The sequence below is a fragment of the Macaca fascicularis genome, chromosome 19 (assembly GCF_037993035.2).
Source record: "Macaca fascicularis isolate 582-1 chromosome 19, T2T-MFA8v1.1".
Classification (NCBI taxonomy): Eukaryota; Metazoa; Chordata; class Mammalia; order Primates; family Cercopithecidae; genus Macaca; species Macaca fascicularis.
In genome coordinates this window covers 16,105,177-16,131,798 of record NC_088393.1, presented here as the reverse complement: position 1 = coordinate 16,131,798, position 26,622 = coordinate 16,105,177, and the positions used below count along the sequence as shown (strand labels likewise).

Below are 26,622 nucleotides of genomic sequence, written 5' to 3'. Positions count from 1 at the left end.
GATGGTGTTTTGTTTCCAATCATCTGGCTTTGAATCTCAAGGGTCAAAAGGGAAGGTCCTGACCCCAAGACGGGTGAGTGATAGGAATGAAGGAGGAATCTAGAGGTGAAAGGGTGAGGACGTGCCCAACATCTGACACTTGTGAGAGTGCCTGGCACATAACAGAAGAGAGTACGGGGAGGATTCAGGTAGTACCTGATGGACGGGCTGCCTGGGCAGAGTCAGATGGCTCAAAAGAGGAAAAAATGGAGCTGCCTGAAGTTAGGGAAAGGGGGTCAGAAAAGTGATCAACTGGAAAGGGGAGACGTAGGGTGGGAGGTTGGCAAGAAAGGAAATTGAGAATTCCTGAGAGCCTGCCAGGGTAAAAGCTGCACCCTTCTATCCCTATGTTCTGAATTGGCCAGGGACTTCGGTCTTGGGACACTCCCAGATCAGAAGAAAGGATCTGCCTCTATGGTTGCTTCTCACTGACTGAGCCTCCGTCTCGCTTCTTAAATCCGTTCTTAATCCTGGTCCCTCTCCTGCTCAAAAACCTCCCATGGCTCCTATTGTCCACAGGATAAAGTCCATACTTGGGCTCTGAGAGACCCTGCTATAGGCATGGAGGCCCTATGCTCAGCCAAAGAGGTAGTCAGTTTCTTGGGGTCAGGGACAACACCCCGCCCAACCCACCGAGGTTAGACCTCACCCTGAAGCCTCCCAATCCCCAAGAGCCCCTTCTTGGCAGTCAGTGAGGCCCAGGCAGAGGTGACAGCACCGTTTTATTCATGAGAATCTGCAAAATAAGGTGGATGGATCACAGAGTCACTGCAAGCCTGCGCTCAGGGGCTCCACCTGCAGCCAAAGCCCGCCCTCGGCGCGCAGGATCAGCTCCGGCTTCCGGCGGGGCTCAGTGTGGTCCGGCAGGAACCGGAAGTGCAGCAGCATCAGTGCCAGGACCGTCTTCATCTCCGCCATGGCAAACGCCTGCCCGATACAGTTCCTGCAGGCGGGAGAGTGGACTGTGACTGTGCCCAAGACCCTCATTTGGGTCCCATCACTCCAGGAGCCTGACCCGGGACCCCCCAACCACACCCAGCTCAACCTGAGAGATATAGAGAGGGGCTAAGCATGCCTGGGACCCCCATGTGGGCTTGCATGTCCTGGAGTCTGGGGCAGACTCCAGGTCCCAGGTCAGAACAGCAGATGGAGAAGGGGATTTTGAGCACTCCACGGACTCCTCTAGGACCTACTCATCCCCATTCCATGGACGTTTTCCCATAAACTGTGAAGGAGTGGAGGGAAGAGCTGGAACTGGGACCATCTACAATGTCCCCCTTTTTCGACTCCCGCACCCATCACCCCATCCCTGCCTCAGGCACAGGGCACTCTTACCTGGGCCCTGCGGAGAAGGGAATAAAAGCCAGAGGTGACCTCTCCTTGCTGTTCTCTGGGTCGAAGCGGTAGGGGTCATAGACCTGCAGGTGAGATAAAGGTTTGCTGGGTGGGGTCTCCTAGGTCCAGCAACCTTGTTGGAGAGACAAATGTGTGTGTTGGGGCGAGGTGATGTTGGATTTTCCTCATCAAAACCCTGACCCCTCCACTAGGAACATTGGAATTGACAAAAAAACAAAACAAAAAAAGAGTAGAGGATGGGAGTGGTGGTGGTGAATGAGGAAGGCAGCACCTCAGGATCCGGCCACACGGTTGGGTTGTGATGGACACCTGTAATATTGATGACGCAGATAATGCCTGTGGGAGAGAAGGGGGCAGTCAGGACCAGGATCCCCTGAAGGGCCCATCTTCCTACCTGGGAGGCTCCTCCCCCTGAGGCTGTGGGCACCTTTTGGGATGACTCGGCCATCTGGGAGAACAATGTCCTGTGTGCAGTGTCGGGAGATGAAGGGAGCTGGGGGATGTAACCGCAGGCTCTCCTTCAGGCACATGGTCAGGAAGGGCAGCTGGGCCAGGTCCTCCCTAAGGAAACACCCCAGCCCCAATCATTATCAAGGGAACGAAGACACAACTCTCCACCTTTTCTATTTCCAGATGAGACCTTTTCTCCCTGTCACAAAATAAACTCCATGGGGATCAAACATTTGAGAATTTTCAAAAGCAGAAAACAATTAGAGAAGCAGACAATTAGAAAAGTATCAGAGAAAATTTAGCCAAGCAGTTAAAAATAAATACTCTGATGAAAACACCAGAAGCCAGCGGTAAAAGGTTAACAAATTTGCATAAAAATAAACATTTTCTGTGGCAAGAAAGCAAACTCAAATGCAAATGAGTGACAAAATACCCAGATCCAATGTTTTGCTCTTATTTGGCATGGTACTACAGATACCAGAAAGTTCAATTAGGCAAGGGAAAAAAAGAGTCATGCAATTTGAAATGTGGGAGCAAATGTATCATTTTGGCAGATAATGATTTTACACTTAGAAAACACTAGAGGCCCCACTGGAAAATGTTTATAAACATTTAAGATCCAGCAAAAGAGCTGAATTCTCTGCTTAATCTTTCTTCTTTTGCAGTGGCTATTTAAAATTTTAATATTGTGTGCACGTATTTGGTTCAGAATTTGAGAACTTTAAAACATAATCCACCTCTATGGCCCAATGCCATTTACTTCTCCCCACACGTTGCCAGATTATTATCTTTTTAATGTGTGCTTTCTGGGCTAATTTTTAGCATCTTAAAAAATTATATGGGAGCACAGCATCTACTATAGACACTATTATGTATCCTTTATATGGGAGTGGGGGGCTAGAATGGAGTCACTGTTGCCCTGGCTGGAGTGCAGTGGCACAATCTCGGCTCACTGCAACCTCCACCTCCCAGGTTCAAGTGATTCTCCTGACTCAGCCTTCCAAGTAGCTGGGACTACAGGCATTCACCACCATAGCCAACTAATTTTTTTAAGTTTTAGTAGAGACGGGGTTTCCCCATGTTGACAAGACTGGTCTTGAACTCCTGATCTCAAGTGATCTCCCCACCTTGGCCTCACAAAGTACTGGGATTACAGGCATGAACCACCATGCCTGGCATGTATCTTTTCTCATTTAACAGTGTATCACTTTTTCATAGCCCCTGGGATTTATGTCAAAATAAGGTTATCCCTACTCTGGAGCTATGAAATAATTTTCTCATGGTTCCTTCTAGAGCTTTTAGGACTCTTTTAGAAAAAAATGATTAATCTGAACGTTATCTTGTCATAAGACACGAGAACCAGGTTCAGTTGCCTTTTTTCCAGAAGGCTTTCCAGTTGTCCCAAGAACTTTTACTTAATTATCTATATTTTTTCTCTTGATACACAACACCATCTTTAGCATGTACTGTGTTCATTGGGCACAGAATTTATTTGCATAAATCGTTAGTTTTGCCATGTAGAATTAACCGTCAACTGAAAAGATAATAAAAGAAAATATACTAGTCAAAATAATATAAAATACCTGGATTAAACTTAAAAAAAAACATGAAATCTCTGTATTTCATTATAAATTTCCCTCAATCCAAATAAAACACACACGTTGCCATGCAACAAACGTTTGTAAGGGTTGATTTAACAACAACAAAAAAAGCCAGTCTGCCAGATGTTAAAACCTATTAGAAAATCATAGTATTGGGAAGCCGAGGTGAGTGGATCACTTGAGGTCAGGAGTTTGAGACCAGCCTGACCAACGTGGTGAAACCTCATCTCTACTAAAAATACAAAAATTAGCTGGGCGTGGTGGACAGTGCCTGTAATCCCAGCTATTCAGGAGACTGAGTCAGGAGAATTGCTTGAACCCGGGAGATGGGAGGTTTCGGTAAGCCGAGATCGCACTACTGCACTCCAGCTAGACTCCATCTCAAAAAAAGCAAAAAGAAAAAAAAAGTCACAGTAATAAAAATAGTATGGCAATGCCATAAAAAAGGATGCATTCAAACAACTAAAAAGGTTAGAGACAGACGTGTGAATAAGTGAAAACTTCCCATCTGCTAAAGGAAGCCCCACAAAACTCTGGGAAATAGATGGATAGTGTGATACAAAAGAAAATATGGACAAATGTAACTTCATAAAAATTAACTAAAGCACCCCCAAAAAAAGTCAAAAGGCAATCTTTTGCAACAAAAGACAGAAAAAAATCATTAATTGTGATACACATTCTTATAAGTAAATAAGAAAAAGAACCCAAAGAAAAACAGCAGAAAATATAAGATGATCACTCCCATAGAAAGAAAGTAAGTGGCTTATCAACTTGGGCAAAGGATGCTCTTTCTCACTCTTATTTAAGAAAATGCTCATTAAAAGATGAAATGTGAAGACTGACAAAAATTTTAAATTTAATAATACAATAATACTATTGGCAAATTTGTGGGAAAGCTTGTGCCATCAAACTCAGCAAATATAGAAATGGATTTGCAATCATTATTACAATTGTAGAATGCAAATGGTCCTTGATTCAGCAATTGCATTTTTGGGAATTTGTCCTGCAGAGATGCTTACACATATGAGCAATGGTCACTGTAGACACATGCCAATTGCACAGGTTTAATTTAGCAAAAGGATGAAACAAGCCAAATATACATGGATAGGGAGACGTTTAGATAAATATCTATTGGGAGAACCCACCCCAATATTTCAATGTAGGTTATTTCTATTTTCCATAAGTGTCAGCCAGCTGAGAAATAAAGAGAGACAGTATAAAGAGAGGAATTTTACAGCTGGGCCACCGGGGGTGACATCACATATTGGTAGGACCATGATGCCCACCTGAGCCTCAAAACCAGCAAGCTTTTATTAAGGATTTCAAAAGGGGAGGGGATGTAAGAACTGGAAGTAGGTACAAAGATCACATGCTTCAAAGAACTACTAATAAGGGTCTAACAAAGATCAATTCTGAGGGAACAGGACAAAGGGCAAAAGCAGAACTACTGATAAGGGTCTAACAAAGATCACAAGGCAAAGTGCAAAAGCAGAACTACTGATAAGGGTCTATGTTCAGCAGTGCACGTATTGTCTTGATAAGCATCCTAGACAACAGAAAACAGGGTTTGATAGCAGAGAGCTGGTCTGACCACAAATTTACCAGGGCAGAGTTTTCCCCACCCTAGTAAGCCTGAGGGTGCTGTAGGAGACCAGGGTGAATCTCAGTCCTTATCTCAGCCACATAAGACAGACATTCCCAGAGCGGCCATTATAGGCCTCCCCCCAGGAATGCATTCCTTTCCCAGGGTATGAATATTCCTTGCTAAGAAAAGAATTTAGCAATATCTTCCCTACTTCTACGTCCATTTGTAGGCTCTCTGCAAGAAGAAAAATATGGCTCTTTTTGCCCAAACCTGCCGGCAGTCAAACCTTATGGTTGTCTTCCCCTGTTCCCTAAAAATTGCGTTATTCTGTTCTTTTTCAAGGTGCACTGATTTCATATTATTCAAACACACATGTTTTGCAATCAATTTGTACAGTTAACACAATTATCACAATGATCCTGAATTGACGTACGTCCTCACCTTATGAAGATAATCTCTTTAATTAAGAGATTAAAGACAGGCGTAAGAAATTATAAAAGCATTATTTGGGAACTGATAAATGACCATATTAAAATGAAATCTTCACAATTTATGTTCCTCTGCTGGGGCTCCAGCTGGTACCTCCATTCAGGGTCCCTGACTTCCTGCAACAAACATCCACAGAATGGAACACTGTAGAGCTACACTAAAGGAGAAAATGAGGATCACTAGTCCTGTCACACAATGCAGGCCAGAAGGTAAATCAGTACAGAGACTCTGGAAGGCAAATTGACCATATCTACAATGATTGGAAATGTTTATACAAGTGTCTTCAAGAAAGGGATGGGACAAATAAAACATGGAATGCTATTCAGCACTCAGAAAAAATAGCTATCAGACACACTATTAAGTGGGAAAAAAACCATGTTCCGAAATGTCCATAAATGTAAATACCATAGGACAAAAAATATATGGAACATAAAAGGAGAGAGATGATAGAAAGATATGTAGATAGGTTGATAAACAGACAGACAGTTAGATGACAAATCAGTATCTCTACAGGCCCCCTTGGAGAAAGGGAGATTAGGTGGGGTAGCAGGAATGTCAAGGATAACCCTTGTCTTATCTGTAATGTCTCATTGAGTGCAAGAAGAACCTGTTCTCATCATTGCTTTTGTAATTCAAAACTCATTTTCCATGTGGTATATATACAGAACGGAGTGCTATTCAGCCTTAAAAACAGAAGAAAATTCTTTCATTTGTGACAACATGGAAGAACCTGGAGGACATCATGCTAAGTGAAATAAGCCAGGCACAAGAAGACAAATAGCACGTGACTTTAATTACCTGCGAGATCTAAAATAGCTAACACAGAAATCATAGAAACCAAGAAGAGAATGATGGTTACCAGAGAAGGGAGGAAGAAAGAATGGAAAGACATTGGTCAGAAGGTACAAGTTTCTGTTACACAGGAGGAATAAGTTTTGAGATCTATTACATGCATGGTGACTATAGATGATAATAATATATTTCTCAAAATTGCTAAAAGAGCAAATTTCAAAAGTTCTCACTACAAAAATGATGAGTATATGAGATGATGGGTATGTTTATTAAATTGACTTAATCATTTCACATTGTATACATATATCATAACATCACGTTGCACCCTATAAATATATATAAGTAAAATCTGTCAATTAAAAATAAAAACAAATATTCCAAAACTCATATTTTGAGAAAAAGAAAAGCTCCCAAAGATATATTGTTAATGTGAAGATATGTGTCTACTTTATTTCTTTTTATTTCAATAGCATTTGGCGTACAAGTGGTTTGGTTTTATGGATGATTTCTATAGTGGTGAATTCTGAGGTTTTAGTGCACCCATCACCCAAGTGTATACTGTCCCCAATATGTAGTTTTCTCCCTTACCCACCTCCCAACCTTAATCTCCGAGTCTCCATAGCTCATTATATCACTCTGTATGTATTTGTGTCCTCATAGCTTAACTCCTACATATAGGTGAAAATATATGGTATTTTGTTTTCTATTCTTGACTTACTTCGCTTAGAATAATGGCCTCCAGCTCCATCCAAATTGCAGCAAAAGACATTATTTCATTCCTTTTTATGGCTGAGTAGTATTCCATGGTGTATATATGCCACATTTTCTTTATCCACTGGTTGGTCAATGGGCACTTAGGTTGGTTCCGAATCTTTACACTTGTGAATTGTGCTACTGTAAGCATGTGTGTGCTTTTGTCTTTTTCATGTAATGACTTTTCCTTTGGGTGGATACCTAGTAATGAGATTGCTGGATGGAATGGTAGCTTTACTTTCAGTTCCCTGAAGAATATCCTTACTGTTTTCCACAGAGGTTGTGTTAATTTTATAGCAGTGTATGAGCATTTCACTTTTCACTACATCCACAACATGCATCTTTTGTTTTTGAACTTTTTAATTATGGCCATTCTTGTAGAAATAAGGTGGTATCTCATTATGGTTTTAATTTGCATATCCCTGATGATTAGTGATGTTGTGCATTTTTTCACATGTTTCTTGGCTGTTTGTGTATCTTCTTTTGAGAATTATCTATTGGTGTCCTTTGCCCACTTTTTGATGGAATTTTTTTTTTTTCTTGCTGATTTGTTTGAGTTCCTTGTAGATTCTGGATACTTGCCTCTTGTCAGATGGATAGTTTGCAAATATTTTCCCCCACTGTATAGGTTGTCTGTTAACTCTGCTATCATTGTTATTATTATTATTATATTATTATTATTATTTTGTTGTACAGAAGCTTTTTAGTTGAATTAAGTTCCACTGATTTATTTTTGGTTTTGTTGTATTTGCTTTTGTGGTCTTGATCATGAATTATTTGCCTAGGCCAATGTCCAGAAGAGTTTTTCCAAGGTTATCTTATAGAATTGTTAGGCTTTCAGGTCTTAGATTTAAGCCTTTGATTTTTGTACAAGGTGAGAGATGAGGATCTAGTTTCATTTTTCTACATATGGCTATCCAGCTTTTGCAGCACCATTTATTGAATAGGGTGTCCTTTCCCCTATTTATGTTTTTGTATGCTTTGTCAAAGATCAGTTGGCTGTAAGTATTTGGCTTTATTTCTGGGTCCTCCTTTCTGTTGGTCTAAACGCCTACTTTTATACCAGTACCATGCTGTTTTGGTAACTGTAGCCTTGTAATGTAATTTGAAGTCCAGTAATGTGATGCCTTCAAATTTTTTCTTTTTGCCTGGCATTGCTTTGACTACACGGGCTCTTTTTTGGTTCCATATGAATTTTAGAGTTGCCTTTCCCAGTTGTGTGAAAAATGATGAAGGTATTTTAATAGGCAGTGCATTAAATCTGTAGATTGCTTTGCACAGTATGATCATTTTCACAATATTGATTCTTCCAATCCATGAACATGGGATATGTTTTCACTGGTTTGTTTCATCTATGGTTTTGTCCAGCACTGCTTTGTAGTTCTCATTGTAGAGAGCTTTAACCTCCTTGGTTAAGTATATTCCTAGGTTTTTTTTTTTTTTTTTTTTTTGCAACTTTTTTTTGTTTGTTTGTTTTGCCCTGTGAGAGTCAGAAGGTGGTTCTCAGGTCACTGGGGTAATGTTCCAGAGGTAAGTATAACTGCCCCTACCTCACAGAAGAGTTTGCCAAAGGAGTGGAGAGTAGCAGGTGGCAGTAAACCTCATCCAGCTCCCATGCAGTTGGCACAAGGTGGGTCTCACACCTGCAGTGTTCCACTCATAGCACTGGATTTAGATCCAGGTAGTCTGTGAACAGAACTAAGACTTGCCCCAGGCAATAAGCTTTTCCCACAGAAATAGCAATGCTTTCAGGGCACGCCCTTTTTTGTCCCTGTCCAAGGCCAGGCACCCAGCTCCTGAACTCCTGTCTACAGCACACTTCCTGCTTGCCTTCCAGGTTCTGTTCAAGGGAGTTCATTCCCACTCGAGGTTTTATCAAGAAATTCAGTTGGTCATTTCGTTCAACCTGTGACCCCTGCCTGAGCTAGTTGTCTGACTTCCCCAAGGCCCCCTGTGAGATACAATAAGGAATGGCTTCCCTCAGTCCATGCTGGAAATTGGGAATGCCTGAAAGGCACTTCCTACTGCTGCTTCTACTTTTATATTTCTCACCACTCCTTAAATCAGTTCAAGCCCTGGGTAGAGTTAAGGCCTTCCCCTGTGGTCTGGATTTTCAGATTCCTCAGTGAAAATGTGTATCCTCGAGGCAGTCTCTCCCACTCTCACCCTCTGTGGATTTACAGTTTTTTCACCTGTCTTACAGAGTAGGATGCAACCTGCAGCTTCTGTTGAAGGATCTGTGGATTCTTTTGGTTTTCCTGTTAAGTCCCCGTGTTGTTTCTTGGGAAAAGAAAGTTCACAGTGTGAATCTCTACATACTATTCTGTCCTTCCACATGGGAGAGCACACTGACATTGCCTCCAATCCACCGTCTTGGGAAAAAATACTATGTCTATTTTATACGCTCTTATTTGTATAGAAAAAGTGTGTGTTCATGTAAAGTAGGCATCAGGATAGCCATTTTCTGGAGGGACACACACAAAACCATTGATGGTAGAAACTGCTAGGGTGAGACTTAAGAAGGAAGCTCCTTTTGATAAATTTTTGGACACTTTTTTTTTTTTTTACAAAGTGCACAATATTACTTGATATTTTGGTTTTTAAAAGCACAAAAAGTTTTGCCACCTTTCAAGACTGCTGTGCTGAACAAAGATTTCGATGGGAAGACACTGCCTCCAAAACACCTGTCCAGTCCCTTGCCTCCTCTCCATCCCCAGCCCCTGGCCTGGCTCGGGTCCCAGAAGGTCTTCACTGGGACTTCATTCTACAGCTTGTCCTCTATCCACAGTAGCCCTGAAAACATTTTTCTGGCGCCCAGATATGACCTGTCACTCCCCTGCTGAACCACTTGTTACGGCTCCCCATTGCCTTTGGGTTAAAATGGAAGCCATTACCATTTTCCCATGCCTTCTACAGCCGGACTCTGCTTTCAATGCCATGGTTATTATCTCATCATAACTCAGTTCCTTCCTCTCTCATTCTCTCTCTGTCTTCTTCTCTCTTCCCTCCTCTCTTTATCTTGCTCTCCCTCACTTTCCCTCCCTCTTACTTCTTTCTCCCTTTATGACCATCTCCTTCCCCCAATGCACAAACCTCTCTTTCCCTCTTCTCCCTCTCTCCCACTCCCCCTTTCTGCATTTTTGCCCAGCTTGTCTTTTTCACCTAGAGCACTACAGCATCCAAACATCTACTGATCATCATTCAGGGTTTCAGTTGCACTTTATTATTTTGGTTTTTTACTTTTTTAGAAATGGGTTCTTTCTGTATTGTCCAGGTTGATCTTAAACCTGATCTCAAGTGATTCTCCCACTTCAACCTCCTTGGTACTTGGTATCACGAGTGACAGCCAACACATCTGGCTTGAAACACTTTCTACACTCCCAGCCATGCTTCTCTTGCTCTCAACTCCATCCTTGCCCATGTGGACTGGGAATGCCCTGCACTGGGACTGTTCCCGCTAAGCTGGGAGTACCTGGAAGACATATCCATAGGCAGGGTTCTTTCCAGGTCTCCAGAGCACAGAAAGGTGCTGGGAACAGAACTGGCATTGGAAACGTGTATGGAAGAGTTTGCTGAATGAAGACTGAATGGATGAATGATACAGGTGTTCTAGACAAAGATACATGACTTTTACCCCCAGGTCTTCCTTACAACTCCCTGGACTGGACTGGAGGGTGGGAATTAGTGAACAAAAGAGCAAACTTTCAGGAAGTAAAGATGTTCAAAAAAATGCTAATTCAGAGAAAACAAGAAAGAAGTGAAGGTAAAATTCATTGATTGAACATGTCTAGGTGTCATCATCTGCCTTCATATATTGTCACTAGTTCTCTCAGCAGACTAGGACACTCTGTCCCAAAAGCCTGAAAATTTTCCCCTGCTAGCCAGGCTAGATACCAAGTTCTGCCTCTGGGCTCTACTACTAGTACTGCTAGGCAATAATGGAAGAATTGACAAAAACAACTTCCCCTTCACCAGCTGAGCAAACATTCAAGAAGTGAGGATGCTCGAAAAATATGATATTTCTTGGAGAAAAGAAAGAGAGTGGAGGGAAAGTTCATTTGTTGAACATGTGCAAAGTGGCATAATCTCTCCTCACATACTGTCACCAATTCTCTCAGCAGCCCAGGTCTTTCGGTCCTAAAGGCCTGCAACATTTCCCCTGACAGCCAGGCTGGGTATCAAGCCCTGCCTGTGGTCCTCTGCTTTTATACCCACTATGTAATAGTGGAAGAATCAACAAAACAACTCCTCCACCCCTCCTCACTTGGGGAGCAGAACAAATGATGGGCTCAGGAACAGGCCAGAAGAACCTGCACTCACCATTCAATCTCTTTAGGATCGCGATCCTTCAGGAGCTCTTGCACCTCCTGTCGGCAGCGCTCCTGGTATTCTGGGTGCCTCGCAAGGTTGTACAGGATCCAGGAGAGACCACTGGCCGTGGTGTCATGGCCTGAGGAGCAGCCAGGTAAGCTTGACTTCAGCACCAGGGGTGGACAGCGCCCAGACATTGAGGCCCTCAGGAGGATGGAGGGAGGGGGAAGATGGGCAGAATGGAGTGATCCAGGGTCCACCCACCCGGATCCTGAGATGGAGGGACCTTTGTCCCCACTGTAGTCCCACACTAGGACCCTCACCTGCAAACATGAAGGTGTCAGCCTCTGCTCTTATATCCTCGTCTGACAATGCCTTCCCATCTTCATCCTGAAGAGACAGCAAGACACACACACACACACACACACACACACACACACACACACACACACACAAATTATACTATCTCTGATACTTCAAAGTCTAACCAGAGATAATCTCTGAAGCTCTGGTCTTCTTCTAGAAACTCAAATCCACTCTGCACGTCTAGATCTCTCTTGTTCACCGTCACCAGAGCCCCAAATTCAAGGGCTTCCCCCAGCTCCTTTGCCTCCCCTTTGGACCTTGGTGGCAGGAATCAATGGCTCTCGAATGTTTTCTTTTTCTGCATAATACAGACTTTCAGAGAAAAAGATACTGGCAACCTGGGGTACAGGATATTTGAATGGCAATTTGTGTGGGAGGTTAGAAATTATGTATTGCTCCAAAAATATTTGCTCACATTCTAGAGTGGTCAACTCAGAGAGTCTTATCTTTCCAGAAGATATTTGGGTTATAAAACTATAGAAATTGCCATCTCACAGTAGAGGAGTAGTTTATACTCCAGAACAAAGCATTCTCTCTCTCTGTCTCTTTCTCTCTCTCTCTCTCTCTCTCTCTCTGTCTCAACTTTCACCCTGTAAGAAAGAAGAAGCATATGAGCTAGCTGTCCTATATAAGATATAAGACTCATCATGGGGGGGCCCCTCTCCTATGGTGCAAATTCTTGTGCATTTACAGGTAAAAACATTGTGTTGCCCTAGGAATGGAGAGCCAGCACTACAATCCTACTCTGCCTGATGTTATTGCTATAAATAGCTAATGGGCTGCTATGATCCAGGGGTTTGGTGCATCTGTCATCATAGATATAGACATAGACATAAACATACAGATATACATAAAAATGTGAAAGACTAACACAATAACTTGTAAGTCAAGTAAAATCTCAGGCTCTTCACAGTTTCAAAATTAACAGTGCCCCGTGAGCTGCATGCAATAAAGTCATCTCTAAAACCTGTCTGTGACCTTCCCTTTCTCAAGCATCTTCCATGGCTCCCAGTGCCCTTTGGATCAAGACCAATTTATTTCACCTGACATTTGACATCAAGCTCTATTCTCTCACTTAAATTCAGATCGTAGAGAAACCCACCTTGCTCAGCAGAAGCACATCAATGAAATCCAGAGTCTTGGACTTGGCTTTGTCCTTGAGGAAATCATCAATACCTTGAGTGGGGAGGGTGCGGCGCCGCTCCTGGATGACGGCATCTGTGAAGTTGTGCACCAGGCGGCAGGCCCTGCGGAAGCGCCGCCCGTCTTGGGTGAGGTAATACAGAAAATCCATGTGCTGGAGGATATGCTGGCTTCTTTTCTCTACAAGGGCACTGAGCTCCAAGATGGTGGCAATATATTCACTGGGCCTCCTGCAGGCCAAGGGCAGAAAGGGAGGCAACAATGTAACATATGCAAAGCCCTAGGAACACCTCCCACCAGCAGCCAGGAGCTACCTCCCATCAGGAAACTGAGTATCTAGAAACGGATGGTCCTAGAGATGCATGGTGGGTATCAGTCATGAGATTGACTCTCCAGACTGTCTTCTCTCCCTGCGTCTTATCTCTGAGAGAGTAGTCTCCATGCACCTAGGCACCTAGAGTACAGCTTGGACACCATGTTTCTCTCCTCTCTCTCCCACCCAGTATCCAGTACTGATCATTTTCCTTACCAAAAGTGTCCACACAACTCAGACTTCATCCTCTTCCAATTCATCCCTGCTCCAGCTACCCTCCCCCCACCCCAATAACCAACTGTCTCTCTTCTCTCTTTCTCCCTCTCTCTCTTTCACCATGTAAGAAAGAAGGAGCAGCCAGGCACAGTGGCTCACGCCTGTAATCTCAACACTTCCTGAGGCCAAAGAGGGCAGATCACCTGAGGTCAGGAATTCGAGACCAGCCTGGACAACATGGCGAATCCCCTCTCTACTAAAAATACAGAAATTACCTGGATGTGGTGACGGGCTATCAGTTTCCCACACAGCTCAACTCTTACCACATTCATCATCAGCTGAAATTACAAAAGCTCTCCGGAAATCTCTTGATAAACTTCATACCACTTTTCCTGATTTTCAGGGTCCTTAATATCTAGCCCCTACTTCCACAACCTCGTTTCTACTGTCTCTTGTACATGCTTGGCTCATCCTAACCTTCTTGCTTTTGCCCAAATATTTCTACCTACCTGGAAAGACAGCCCTTTCTCCTCTTCCTCGACCTTCAAAGCACAGCTGATACAAATCCTCCAGAAAGGTACTTCTGGTTACTTTGCTCATTCCTCCCTCCCCAACTTACTCCCTTTGGTCCGAGGATTCACATCCCAGGCCCTGGGAAGGAACTCACTCCTGACAACGGCTGTCAAAGCTGAAGATGCATTTCTGCAGACTGTCCAAGGTCATCAGGCTGATGTGCTCAGACATGTTCAGACGACTGCTGCCCTCTGAGGCCAGGTGCTGCCACTTGTCCTGGCCAGAGAAGTGAAGAGAGCTAGAGCTGGGCCCTGCCTCCTTTGTGCTCCTCCCCAGCCCCAAACATCAGGATGGACTCCCCCACAACCAGCCTGCTGGTCCTTTGCCCCAGGAACCCATTGCCAGCAAGAACCAGACTTGGATGAGAGCAGAAGCTGTTTGTATTAGGAGATGAAGACCCATGGCTTGGAGTCAAGAGACCAGCATTTAAGTCTAGCTGTGTCTCCTGTGCTCTATGTGCCCTTGGTCAACCTATTGCACTCTTCTAGGTCCCACCTGTCAAATATTCAATAAGATCAAGATGATCTGCTTTGGGGCCAGATAAACCAGGATAGAATCTCTGCTCCACCACTCCTAGCTCACTTCCTGGCTGGTTGAACTGTGTCCAGCTCTCTAATCTCTCTGGCCCTCAGTTTGTCTATCTGCAATAGGACAAAAATAACCATAACCTAACAGAGTTATTAAAATTAAATTAGACAACTTATATCCTGGCATTGGGACATGACATTTTTTCAGGCATATGATGAGTGCCCAGTAAATGTTTGCTTTATTCATCTCCATTGCAATAAATTTATTTCAAAAATATCCCTGTGTTGGAAGAGGCACTTCTTCATCAGCCCTGAGCATCCTTGCTGGGTATGCCACCAATACAAGACCGTGATGTTCTTACTTGAGCCATTTCTCAGAGTTGTGTTTGCAGAAAACAACCTGGAGAGACAAGGCAGTGACTCCCCCTGGAGCAGTATCAGGCTTGTATTTGCCACTATTAAAGCAGATTCCCTAAGCCTAATGCCCATTGTCTGTCGTACAATGTACTGCATGAGCAGACTACTATAGAGGCCCACCAGTGTCACCCCCATGGAATTTAGGTTGACTCAGAAAAAGGATACAAACCAACAAGAAGTACATGTCACTTATTGTGCCATGAGTAATCAACTACCCTTTGTCTCTGACCCAGGAGTCTTGTGTCTTGTGTTAGAATCCATGAAACAGTAACGAGCCAACTTATCAGCTTGCATATTTAAAAAAGTCCTAGACACTTCCCAAAATCCTGACCCCCAATTCTTCACTTCTCCCTGTATTCACACCCTTTGCACAGTAATTTTTCAGCAACTCCCATTAAGAGATGCATTCTATTTTACACCCCTTTGAGTCTGTACTGGACTTTTGACTTCCTTTGGCCAATACAGTGTGATGAAATGATGGTGTAGTAACTCTAATAGACCCAAACCTGGTTGAACTTTGAAGCATTGCAGAGATAATGTCCATAGACATTGCAGCCTCCTCTCAGTTTCTTGGAACCCAGTCTCTGCCATGTGAGCAACAGGGTGCCTTCTGGAGGCAGAGAATCACATGGGGGACATCCAGGTGTCACAGCAGAGGCCATCCCAGATCAGCCTGAAGCTAGTGAAGCCCCAGACATGTGAATGAACTAAGCCAGGATCAGCAAAGCTGCCCACCTGACCCACAGCTTCTCATGTGCCAAGAGTGATCCCTTCTACATCCAGAAGAACTGGCCAGCTGTCTCACAGACTCATTAGAAATCATAAACCCTTTTTGCTCTAAGCCAGTGAGTTCTGAAGTTGTTTGTACTCAGCAATGACTACTACGCAATCTTCACTTTTACTCTCTTGAGTTTACAGGGATTCTGTGAGAAAAACACAGAAATTGACACCTTCTGAGAACCTACTACGTGCCAAGTAAATGACCTTTTAAGTAGGGATTATCCTCCCCATTTTACAGGTGAGGAAACTAAGGTTCAGAAAGGAAGAGCAATGGCCCAATGTCATCCAGAAGAGCCAAAATTCCAGACCAGATCTGTCCATGCTTCCTCCACCCCAAGACTCCAGCTGGGACCCAGAGTTCAAGGGACTCACGAGCATGATGGTCGCACTCTTGTTGAAGATCTTTATATAGGGCTTCAGGATGTTGAAATGGAAGGCGGGTGTCAGCATCCGACGGTGGTGGCCCCATTTGTCACCGCCACTCAGCAGTATCCCTTCTCCTAGTAGGGCAGCCAAGGACAGTGGGCAAGAGCAGCACCTTCCCCCACGCCTGCCCAAGGTCACCCCCAACCCCTTCCACCTGCAGGTACTCACCCAGCCAGGGCTTCAGAAACCTGATGGAGAGAGCATCCTTGGGTGCAATGGCAGCTGGCATGAATGAGGACCATCAGGGGCCATGTAGAGGGCAAGAGAGGAACTTCAGGTGTAGGGCAAGGCTCCCTACCCGCACTTTCCCCACTCCATGCCCAGCATAGCGGGAAGGGGGCCAAGGGCAAAAGACGAAGGGAGGATAGAGGAAGAAGGACCAGCCCAGGCTGCAACAGCACAATTGCAAATGACACAACCTAACGGGGCATAGCACAGCCCAGCACTCCTTGACATGGCTCCTATATGTCCCAACATGTTCTGCAACAACTGAGCACAGCTCCACACTCTACAAAATACCTTTAAAGGAGCCCAGGACACCCTGTCTGCCCCAGCACTCTCTGTCATCTCCTGACATGGACCTGAGATAGTCTGACATGACCTCTGTGTACCCCACAGACAAGCCCCAGATAGGGTTTAAATATGATTTCTTAAATGTCCCAGACATGTACCAGGTGTAACCAAGACTTTTCTTCAAGCATAATAGGAATGGATTTCGAAACCTGGCTCAGGAAGACTAAAATAATGACTCTGACAATTCCAAAGAGACCCTAGCTCCCAGACCTTGGACAAGCTACAAACGTGGCAAAGAGATGACAAGGAGGAGAAAAGACAATTTCAAATCACATGTCAGAGAAGAACCAGAAAGTCTCTGACATACCCCAAGTGTCCTTGGCCAAAGCTGAGCCACACACATGATGACTTCCCCATATGATCCCAGGTTAAACAGAAAGGATACAACCAGGTATAATATTGAAACTATAGGCTGTTTATGGGACTCCTGGGGGAAAGGTGAGCTTTCTGACAAGACCTAAGCTGCTGGGACCCATGGTTGACACCATAAAGAAAGACTGCCTTAAAAGAAAAATTGATGCAGAGAAATGGTGAAATTAAGAAAAGGAGACAGATTCCTGATGATGTTCATTGACACTTGGTTTCAGCCATGCCTGAAGACCACCGTCCCTGGACTTTACACTCCTTTGATTCTCTTTATTTGCTTAGAGCACACAAAGTTGAGTTTCCGTCACTCACAACTGAAAGAGACCTCAGCAGCCAGAGAGCTGGTGACCTGCACAGAGTCACTAAGCATTTTGGGGTCAGAGCCATAGTTTCTGTGGGATGCTGCCACTTCCCTTGCTCAGCCTGGTGTGTCCAAGGATGAGAAGAGCAAAGAGCAAGGGGAGATCAACCAGCTGGGGTGGGTTCTCCTATTGGAGAATCCTGAAGCCTGCAGGAGGAGGGCAGTGATTGTAAGGTGGATGAGTGACAGGATGAGGTAGAAGGAACAGACCCATCATAGGTGGACGTCACATAAATAACAGCCCAGATCCTCCGCCAGCCACAAGTCCTCCTACCACTCTGGGCTGAGGGATGGACAAGGCTGGTGCCAGGACTGGCTGGACCCCCAAATACCAATGATGCCCACTGCATCATCCTGCCACACACTTTAAAAACATCCCACTTATTGGTCCAGACTCAGTTCCAACAACTCCTTCTCCAGGAAACATTCCAGCCTGCCCCATCAGACACCCAGTTCTCCTCTAGGTTGTCACATCCATCTCTCTCTTGCCCACTCCTGACCCCATGAAGCTGGAAATGTCTCTGTCTAGACCCGTCTCCTCAAGCATTGGGGTTTCTTCAAGAAAGGTCCCTGAATTGAGGCGTCTTGGGGCCCCAGTGGTGCCCAGAACACCAAGGCAGGGAGCAGAAGGCAATGGAGGGAGAAGACATTGAGATGGAAGTCTCAGTGAGAGGCATGAATACTCAAGGAGGGGCCTAGGTACTGCAGGGACCACACAGAGGCTTGGCTTGGCACCCACCACCACAAACTCTGCATGGGTACCTGAGGCATTGGTGATAGACCGAATGGTGTCAGGGTGGCATAAAACGATGAAGGGGATGATGGGACCCATCCATATCATAAACCCCTGGGAATAGGTGGCCGATATCTGGGTCAAGTTCTTCAAGCCCTCCTCTGTAGGAGTGATCTGAAAGCAAGTCAGGGGGCCGTCAACTCCTGTGATGGTTAATTCTAGGTGTCCACTAGACTGGGCTAAGGGATGCCCAGATAGCCAGTCAAACATTATTGCTGTGTGTGTCTGTGAGGGTGTTTGAGAAGAGATTAGCATTTGAAGGTAAGCAGGATGGAAATAGTAGGTGCAGAGGAATGAGTGAGTGAGGAGAAGAATGAGTGAGTGAGGAGAGGAATGAGTGAGTGAGGAAAAGAGTCAGTGAGGAGAGGAATGAGTGAGTGAGGAAAAGAGTCAGTGAGGAGAGGAATGAGTGAGTGAGCAGAGGAATGAGTGAGTGAGGAGAGGAATGAATGAGTGAGGAGAGGAACGAGTGAGTGGGTAGATGAATGAGTGAGTGAGGAGAGGAATGAGTGAGTGGGAAGAGGAAGGAGTGAGTGAGGAGAGGAATGAGTGTGAATGCGTGAGGAGAGGAATGAGTGAGTGAGGAGAGGAACAAGTGAGTGGGTAGATGAAAGAGTGAGTGAGGAGAGGAATGAGTGTGTGGGTAGAGGAATGAGTGAGTGGGTAGATGAAAGAGTGAGTGAGGAGAGGAATGAGTGTGTGGGTAGAGGAATGAGTGAGTGGGTAGAGGAATGAGTGAGTGAGGAGAGGAATGAGTGAGTGAGGAGAGGAATGAGTGACTGAGGAGAGAAATGAGTGAGTGGATGTTGAAATGAGTGAGTGGGTAGATGAACGAGTCAGTGAGGAGAGGAATGAGTGGGTAGAGGAATGAGTGAAAGGGCAGAGGAATGAGTGAGTGAGGAGAGGAATGAGTGTGTGGTAGAGGAGTGAGTGAATGGGCAGAGGAATGAGTGAGTGAGTGAGGAAAGGAATGAGTGAGTGGGTAGAGGAATGAGTGATTGAGGAGAGGAATGAGTGATTGAGGAGAGAAATGAGTGAGTGAGTAGAGGAATGAGTGAATGGGCAGAGGAATGAGTGAGGAGACGATTGAGTGAGTGAGGAGAGGAATGAGTGAGTGAGTGTTGAAATGAGTGAGTGAGGAGAGGAACGAGTGAGTGAGGAGCAGAATGAGTGAGTGAGGAGAGGAATGAGTGAAGGGGCAGAGGAATGAGCGAGTGAGGAGAGGAATGAGTGAGCAGAGGAATGATTGAGCCATCTTCCTTGCTTCTCTGGGGTCCCAGACCCCAGCCACCATGAATACCCAGCTCCCTGAACCCCTACTGGAAGTCCCACCCCTCTGGAAGTCCATCTACCCTGAGACCCCATACCCCATCCAATCCATTGAGGGCATGAACAGGACAGAAAGGCAGAGGAAAGGAAGAACTTGCTCACTCTTCTGCAACTGGGACATCCGTCTTCTCCTGCCCTCAGAACTCCAGATACTCAGGCCTTTCTGGACTCTGGCTGAATTTACACCACCAGCATCACTGGTTTCTGACTTGCAGATGGTATATCATGGGAATTCTTGGCCTCCATTATCACATTATCCAATTCCCATAATAAATTCTTATCTCTCTGTCTCTTTCTGTCTCCATACATACATGCACTAGAGGTAAGAAGAAACACCCTATCTGTTTCTAAGGAGATTCCGTTTCTAGGAAGAACCTCGAATAATGCTCTGCCCTAGAAGGAGCCACAAGTCCCCCTGCAGCCACCGGATGTGGTGCAGCATCTGCAGTGAGCAGCGTGTCTGGATTCTGAACAGCTGCAGGGGATTTATGCTGACCTCTGCTCCTTCTCTCTTGGGGCTGTCCCAGGATCCGAGGGTAAACACCAAAGCAGAGAGAGAAGACAAGCTGTCTGCTCAAGAGGATGTGTTTTCTCGTCCTGGAAATGACTTCAGTCTGGGGATTGCTATATTGGAAGGTCCCCATGGGAGGAGGTTTGTGGGCAGCAGTGTGGCCTCAGGACATATCCCTAGGGCTGGTTCCCACATCCTTTTGTGTCCTGGCTGGCCCACATGGGCACTGGTTCATCCCACAGACTAAGAGTCTGCATGTTGAGGGCCCTCCATTCTTAGCAGCCCCCAGGGGAGCGGAGGTGACTCTAATGTCCATCATGATGGCAGCTCCTACCTGGGAGAGCCTCCCTTATGCCAGGCTCTGTGCTAGTACCTCCTGTGGACATGTGGACACGCCCATCAATCCTGCCACTTGTAAGTGAGCAGATGGAGGCCACATCCCCCAAAGGGGAGAACTGGTTCAAGTCAGAGGGCAAGGTTTGAGAGTGTCAAGGACGGCTTCTGAAAGGGGAAGGGAGTGGGCAAATTATATCCAGGTTGGGCTACAGGGCTCATTTGGACATCTTAGTGGGGAAGAGCACATAGTCTGTGGAAGGGGATGGGGTGGGAGACTGCCTGCTTCTCTTCTGGTCCTGCTGTGTCCTTCCATGGGGAAGGAAGTCAGAGCTAATTCCTGTGGGAAAGCAGCAGCCCAGAGATGGGCAGATACAAGCAAATAGGCCAGTCAGGGAGCAGCCTTTGTATAATGGGTTCAGGAGGCCTCAAGTCCAGCAGAGTAGAAGGTGGGAATGCCAGGAGAGCCCTGCTCTGTGCACCCCACAGCCATGCAGGAGCCTCTGGGAGGTGCAGTAGTGTAGGGAAGACAGGCAGGAAAAGGATCCAAGCAGGCTGAGGTGGAAGGACAGGGAGGTGAGAAAGGATTGGGATGGAACTGCAGAGGAATGAATGAAAGAGGAGAACAATGAGTCCGTGGGTAGAGGAATCAGTGATTGAAGAGAAGAATGAGTGAATGAGGAGAACAATGAGTGAGCGAGGAGAGGAACGAGTGAGCGAGGAGAGGAATGAGTGAGTGAGGAGAGGAATGAGCGAGCGAGAAGAATGAGCGAGCGGGTAGAGGAATGAGTGAGCGAGGAGAGGAATGAGTGAGCGAGGAGAGGAATGAGCGAGCGAGGAGAGGAATGAGCGAGTGAGGAGAGGAATGACTGAGTAGGTAGAGGGATGAGTGAGTGGGTAGAGGAATGAGTGGGTAGAGGGATGAGCGAGTGAGGAGAGGAATGAGCGAGTGAGGAGAGGAATGAGTGAGTGGGTAGAGGAATGAGCGAGTGAGGAGAGGAATAAGTGAGTGGGTAGAGGAATGAGTGAGTGAGGAGAAGAATGAGTGAGTGAGGAGAGGAATGAGCGAGTGAGGAGAGGAATGAGCGAGTGAGGAGAGGAATGACTGAGTAGGTAGAGGGATGAGTGAGTGGGTAGAGGGATGAGTGAGTGGGTAGAGGGATGAGTGAGTCAGGAGAGGAATGAGTGAGTGGGCAGAGGAATGAGTGAACCATTGCCCTTGTTCTCTGGGGTCCTACGCCCCAGACACCATCAATACCAAGCTCCCTGAACACCATTCCTGCTCTTCTGGAAATCCGTCCACCCTGAGACCCCAGACACATTTTGCTGTCACACTCACCAGGCCCAGGTGACCCCAAAACCAGTTCTGTTTTGGGGGCTGCGGGAAACACTGGAGCCGGCGGCGGTTGTCATAGAAGGCGTAGGTCCAGGCCAGGACGCGGGCAAGGAGCCAGGAGCCCACAACCAGCATCAGGAGCAGCCCTGGGGACGTTGCCACCGGTCCGAGGCCCAGCCAGGGCAGGCTCAGCAGTGACATCCTGCAGGGCAGAGGGGATGGAAGGTGAGGTCCTGAGGCCCAGGGAAGAGCTCCAGAAACAGTGGAGAAGGGCAGGATCAGGAACTACTGAGGGCAGGGCAGGGAGGGCTCAGAGGTGGGTAAACAACGGCTGAGATCTAAAGTCCAGAAAGGCCCAACCAAAACCAACAACCAAGTGGCCTCCAGTGATCTGGTAACCACACAGAAAGGGAAAGAGATGGGCTGATTAGAGTCCGGAAGGGCCCAGCCTGAATCCTTGGGAATTTGCTAGGAGTTCAGTTACCAGGAAACCACCAGTTTCCCATGCCAGCAGCTTGTAGCCACCCCAGCCTTGGGCAGTCCCCTCCCCATTCCAGGCCAGGACCCTCCAGCCCGGCCACCCCCAGCCTGGCACCTTTTGTCAGGAACAGCCTGTCCCACAGAAACTCCTCTCTGCTTCTGCTGGGAAGTCTTTGGCCCTGGTCCCTGACCTAGGGAAGGCCTTAGGAGGCTGGGCTGGGCTGGGATGGGCTGAGGGAGCCAATCCCCACAGTCTGAGTGTGTCTTCCGTGCCTGGGCAGCCAGCCAAAACCTGGGGTTGGGCCAGCTGGGTGCAGCTTAGGGTGCTCCAGCACGAGCACTGAATTCTCAGGTCTCAGTACCTTCTTGGCAGTGTGCAGGGGAAGTTGGGGGGTGGTTAAAGGGGAATCTGAGCCCCAAGTTTACCTCCACCCTGCCCTTCCAAGACAAGGGCATTCAGATAAAAGCATATACTTACCGTGAGAGTTCGCAGCCAGCTGAGCTGAGCCAGGCCAACCCTTGTCCCAGATCATCTGGGCTCCTCTCCAAACATGGGCAGGGAGGATGTCAGGCACCATATCTGGTGCAGACTTAGGAGATTCAGAGACAGAAGCCTCTCATCTCTGGCTTCACAACCTGGCAAGAGTTCAAGTCCTGCCTCCAGGCAGCCAAAGGCCTCAGCTGAGACCTGACTGCCGGAAGCAGGAAGAAGGAATGCAGCCCCAACCCCACTGAAGATTACCAGCGTCGGATTCTGAGGATAAAGAATCCAGCTGGAGGAGCAAACCTACAGGCCTACAGGCTGGGTCGGCTTAGGAGGACAGAGTGGAGGCATAGGGGATGAGGCTGAGCGTGACTGTGAGTGGATGGGGTCCAGGCAGGAGAGGGCAGAGCGAGAGGACCCTGAGTGGAGTCCTTGTTCTGCCCTGTCCTTTCTCTGACTGTGGGCAATGTGGCCCTCCTGGGCTCATGCTTCCCATCTGGGAAATGGGATATCAGATGAGGCCTTAGAGGGTGACAGGGGAAGGCTCCTAAGAAGAAAGAGCTCCAAAAAGAGGGACCGAAGGGAAGGGGATGGCAACTAGCACTTCAGCTGCTGTGTGCCTGTCTCTACTCTGTGCAAAAGACTGTATGGAAGGTACTACTGTCTGCACTTAGTGTGTGCCAGCCTCACTATATAAAGTGCACCTACTGTGTATCAGCTACTCTACATAAATTCTGTCTACTATGTGCCAGGTGTGCCACATAAAGCTCACCTACTGTGTGCAGCATGCTCTATATAATGTAAGCTTACTTTGTGCAGAGTACTTCATATAAAGCGTGCCTACTCTGTGCCACATGCCATATATAAAGCATACCTACTGTGTGTCAGGTGCTCCACTTTGAACATGTCTACTATGTACCTTGTGACCTACCTAAAGCGCACCTACTCTGTGTCAAGTATTCTACATAAATCTTGTCTATTATGTGCTGGCTACTCCACATATAGTGCACCTACTGTGTGCCAGGTGCTCCACATAAAGAGTGTCTACTGTATGCTGAGTGCCCTTCACAAAACCTGTATCTTGAGTCCCTAGCCCTTTATATAAACCACGCTTGCTGTGTGCCAGGTGCTTTAAATAAAGCACACCTACTGTGTGCTAGATGTTCCACATAAAATGCTTCTCCTGTGTGTTAGATCCCCTACATAAAGTAAAAGTACTCTGTGCAACATATTTGACATAAAGCAGACATACTGTGTGCCAGGTGCACTATATAAAGTGTGCCTTACTGTGTGCCAGATATGCTACATAAAGAGCACCTGCTGTGTGCCAATTATGCCACATAAAGTGTACCTACTATGTGCTAGGTGCGCCACATAAAGTACACCTACTGTGTGCCAGGTGCTCTACATAACATGCACCCGACTGTATCAGATGCTCACCTGGCTCACAGTGCCCAAAGCTGTCCCACCACCCTCCCATCAGCTCTCTAGACCAGAGCCCTGGGCATTGTTGGAGAGACCTGAGTGATGGCACCCAGAGGAGGGAAGGTGTCCATTTAACATAAAAGCAAACTGAGGCTCAGAGAGGGCAGTCCTCTAGTCCAAGTTGCAGAGCTCACAGGAACTCAGGTCTCTGAGACCCTCAAGTCCAAATCCATCCTCTCTGCCATGCTGCACCACCCCCATTCATTAGCGTCAATACCATGTTAATATAGGGACATTTATAATGGAGGAATCTCAGGCAATGTGGAGGCCCCAAAGGAGAAATACCTTGAGGCCCTTGGATCAGTACCTGGCTCCTTCTCCCACACACAGGATCCTTCGCCCAACAGATCCAGGGCTCCCCTCCTGGCCCTCCCTAGATCTGTTCAGAATTTCCCTGTGGGGTGGACTTAGGTGAGGCGGGGCTTGAAGGAGGGGGCTCCTAGCAGAGCTGCTGAGCAGGAGGGTGGGAAAGTCAGTACTCCTGACACTGGCTGGGTGTTGGGGAGCCCCTAGACCACCCCCACCCCACTACCTCTGCCAACTCAAACAGCCAGGGCATTCAGGCACCTGGCCCTACGGCCTCAATTGGGTAGGGTGCATCCCCCAAAATTCCCACTCCCTCTGCAAGGACAGACCTCACCTGCTGGCGGTTCCATCCCTGTTAGGCTCAGGGAGCAAAGCCAGAGGTTGATGAACAGCCAGAGTCCTAGGGACAGAGAAGAAAGTGCCCCCAGTGGCTAGAGGGGCTCAGCTCACTGCAACCTCCTGTGTGCCTGGGATGGGCAGGCAGCCTAGAGCAGGAATGGTAGCCATCGACATTGCCAACATGAGTCATGGAGCCTGTTTTAAGTCTTTTAAGTATATTAACCATTTTGTTTTTCCATTTCACAAATGAGAAATCAAGTCTGGAAAATATTTAAGTGACTACTCACAGTCACACAGCTGATGGATCTGGGCTGTGCACCGGACCACCCACCCAGCCTCACATTGTACCCCCCTCACCACCAGGCTGTGCTCCTTCACGTTTGTAAATGGGTGTTTCAGTAGCACCATCTCACAAAGTTGTCATAATAACTAAAACAGACGATGCATGCAAAATAACGTTTTGGGATAAAAAGAAGGGAGTGAAGGGGAAGTTCATTTACTAAACATGTGTTAAGTGGCATCATCTCCCCTCATTCATTGTCACCAATTCTCTCAGTAGAGCAGATATTTTCTGTCCAAACAGCCTGCAACTTTTCCCCTAATAGCCAGACTGGGTATTGAGCCCTGCCTGTCGTCCTCTGCTCCTATTCCCACAAAACGATAGTGGCAGAGTAGACAAAAACAACTGTTCCTCCCCTCCCTACCTGGGGAGCAGAGTCATCCACACTGCCAACATGAGTCATGGAGCTCAGGAAGAGCCACCAGCACCTGTACTCACCATTCAATCTCTTTAGGCTTGTGGTCCTTCACAAACTCTTGCACCTCCTGCCAGCAGCGCTCCTGGTATTCTGGGTGCCTTGCAATGTTGTACAGGACCCAGGAGAGACCACCCGCCATGATGTCATGGCCTGAGGGGCAGCCAGGCAGTCTTGGGTTTCTGGGCTGCTTCAGCACCAGAGGATGGACAGCACCCGTGCATTGAGAGCCTGGGGGAGGATGGGGGAAGGGGAATGGGAAGGGTGAAGCGATCCAGGGTCCACCCACAACATCCCTGGGGTGAGAGATCCTGACCCTCACTGTAATCCTACACTGGGACCCTCACCCTCAAACATGAAGTTGTCAGCTTCTGCTCTTATGTCCTCATCAGACAACTCCTTCCCATCTTCATCCTGGAGAGAAGGCAAGACACCCTTGAAAATCACACCAGCTCTGAGGACTCCTCAGTCTAACATGAAATAATCTCTGAAGATCCATCCTTCTTCCAGAAAACCAAGCCCAGCTTGCACTCCTAGATGTCTCTTGGTCACTATTTAGGATTGCTTTTCCTAGTTCTGTGAAAAATAATGGTATTTTGATAGACATTGCATTGAATCTGTAGATTGCTTTGGATAGTATGGTCATTTTCACAAATTGATTCTTCCAACTCATGAACATGGCATGTGTTTCCATTTGTTTGTGTCATCTATGATTTCTTACAGCAGTGTTTTGTAGTTCTCCTTGTAGAGATTTTTCACCTCTTTGGTCAGGTATATTTCTAGGCATTTTATTTTTTGCAGCTATTACAAAAGGGATTAAGTTCTTGATATGATTCTCAGCTTGGTCGTTGCTGATGTATAGCAGCGCTGCTGATTTGTGTACATTGATGGTGTAACCTGAGATTTTACTAAAATCATTTAACAAATCTAGGAGTCTTTTGGTGGAGTCTTTAGGGTTTTCTAGATGTATGATCATATCATCAGTAAACAGTGATGCTTTGACCTCCTCTTTTCTAATTTGGATGACTTTTATT

The 26,622-nt window shown here is 46.5% G+C and overlaps 1 protein-coding gene across 22 annotated transcripts; it reads right to left on the bottom strand.

Annotated features, from left to right (window-relative positions):
* Nucleotides 1-748: 748 nt before the first annotated feature.
* CYP4F12 (cytochrome P450 family 4 subfamily F member 12) lies at nt 749-22,863 on the bottom strand. 22 transcript variants are annotated; one of them, XM_045381284.3, is made up of 13 exons: nt 22,698-22,863; nt 21,743-21,941; nt 18,200-18,344; nt 16,306-16,359; nt 16,084-16,211; nt 14,082-14,203; nt 12,845-13,115; nt 11,700-11,766; nt 11,386-11,515; nt 1,823-1,956; nt 1,667-1,731; nt 1,375-1,457; nt 749-982 (listed from the first exon to the last, which is right to left on the bottom strand). In XM_045381284.3, exons 2-13 carry the CDS (start codon nt 21,938-21,940, stop codon nt 805-807), a joined length of 1,575 nt encoding a protein of 524 aa, XP_045237219.2. In that variant the 5' UTR covers nt 21,941; nt 22,698-22,863; the 3' UTR covers nt 749-804. The 22 variants fall into 22 exon arrangements, 16 of the variants coding, with proteins under 16 accessions (XP_045237219.2, XP_045237218.2, XP_015295652.3 ...); XM_045381283.3 differs by lacking the exon at nt 22,698-22,863 and adding an exon at nt 22,224-22,383; XM_015440166.4 differs by lacking the exon at nt 22,698-22,863 and adding an exon at nt 22,335-22,383.
* Nucleotides 22,864-26,622: the final 3,759 nt, after the last annotated feature.

Excerpts from the sequence above, each read along its gene's own strand:
- CYP4F12 (XM_045381283.3), bottom strand. The coding sequence starts at position 22,291 with ATGGGGAGGGGACTGCCCAAGGCTGGGGTGGCTACAAGCTGCTGGCAT. Across the intron at positions 14,204-16,083 it reads AGAGTGCGACCATCATGCTC|GACAAGTGGCAGCACCTGGC; the intron begins GTGAGTCCCTTG and ends TTCTCTGGCCAG. Across the intron at positions 1,957-11,385 it reads GATCCTAAAGAGATTGAATG|GGAGGACCTGGCCCAGCTGC; the intron begins GTGAGTGCAGGT and ends GTGTTTCCTTAG.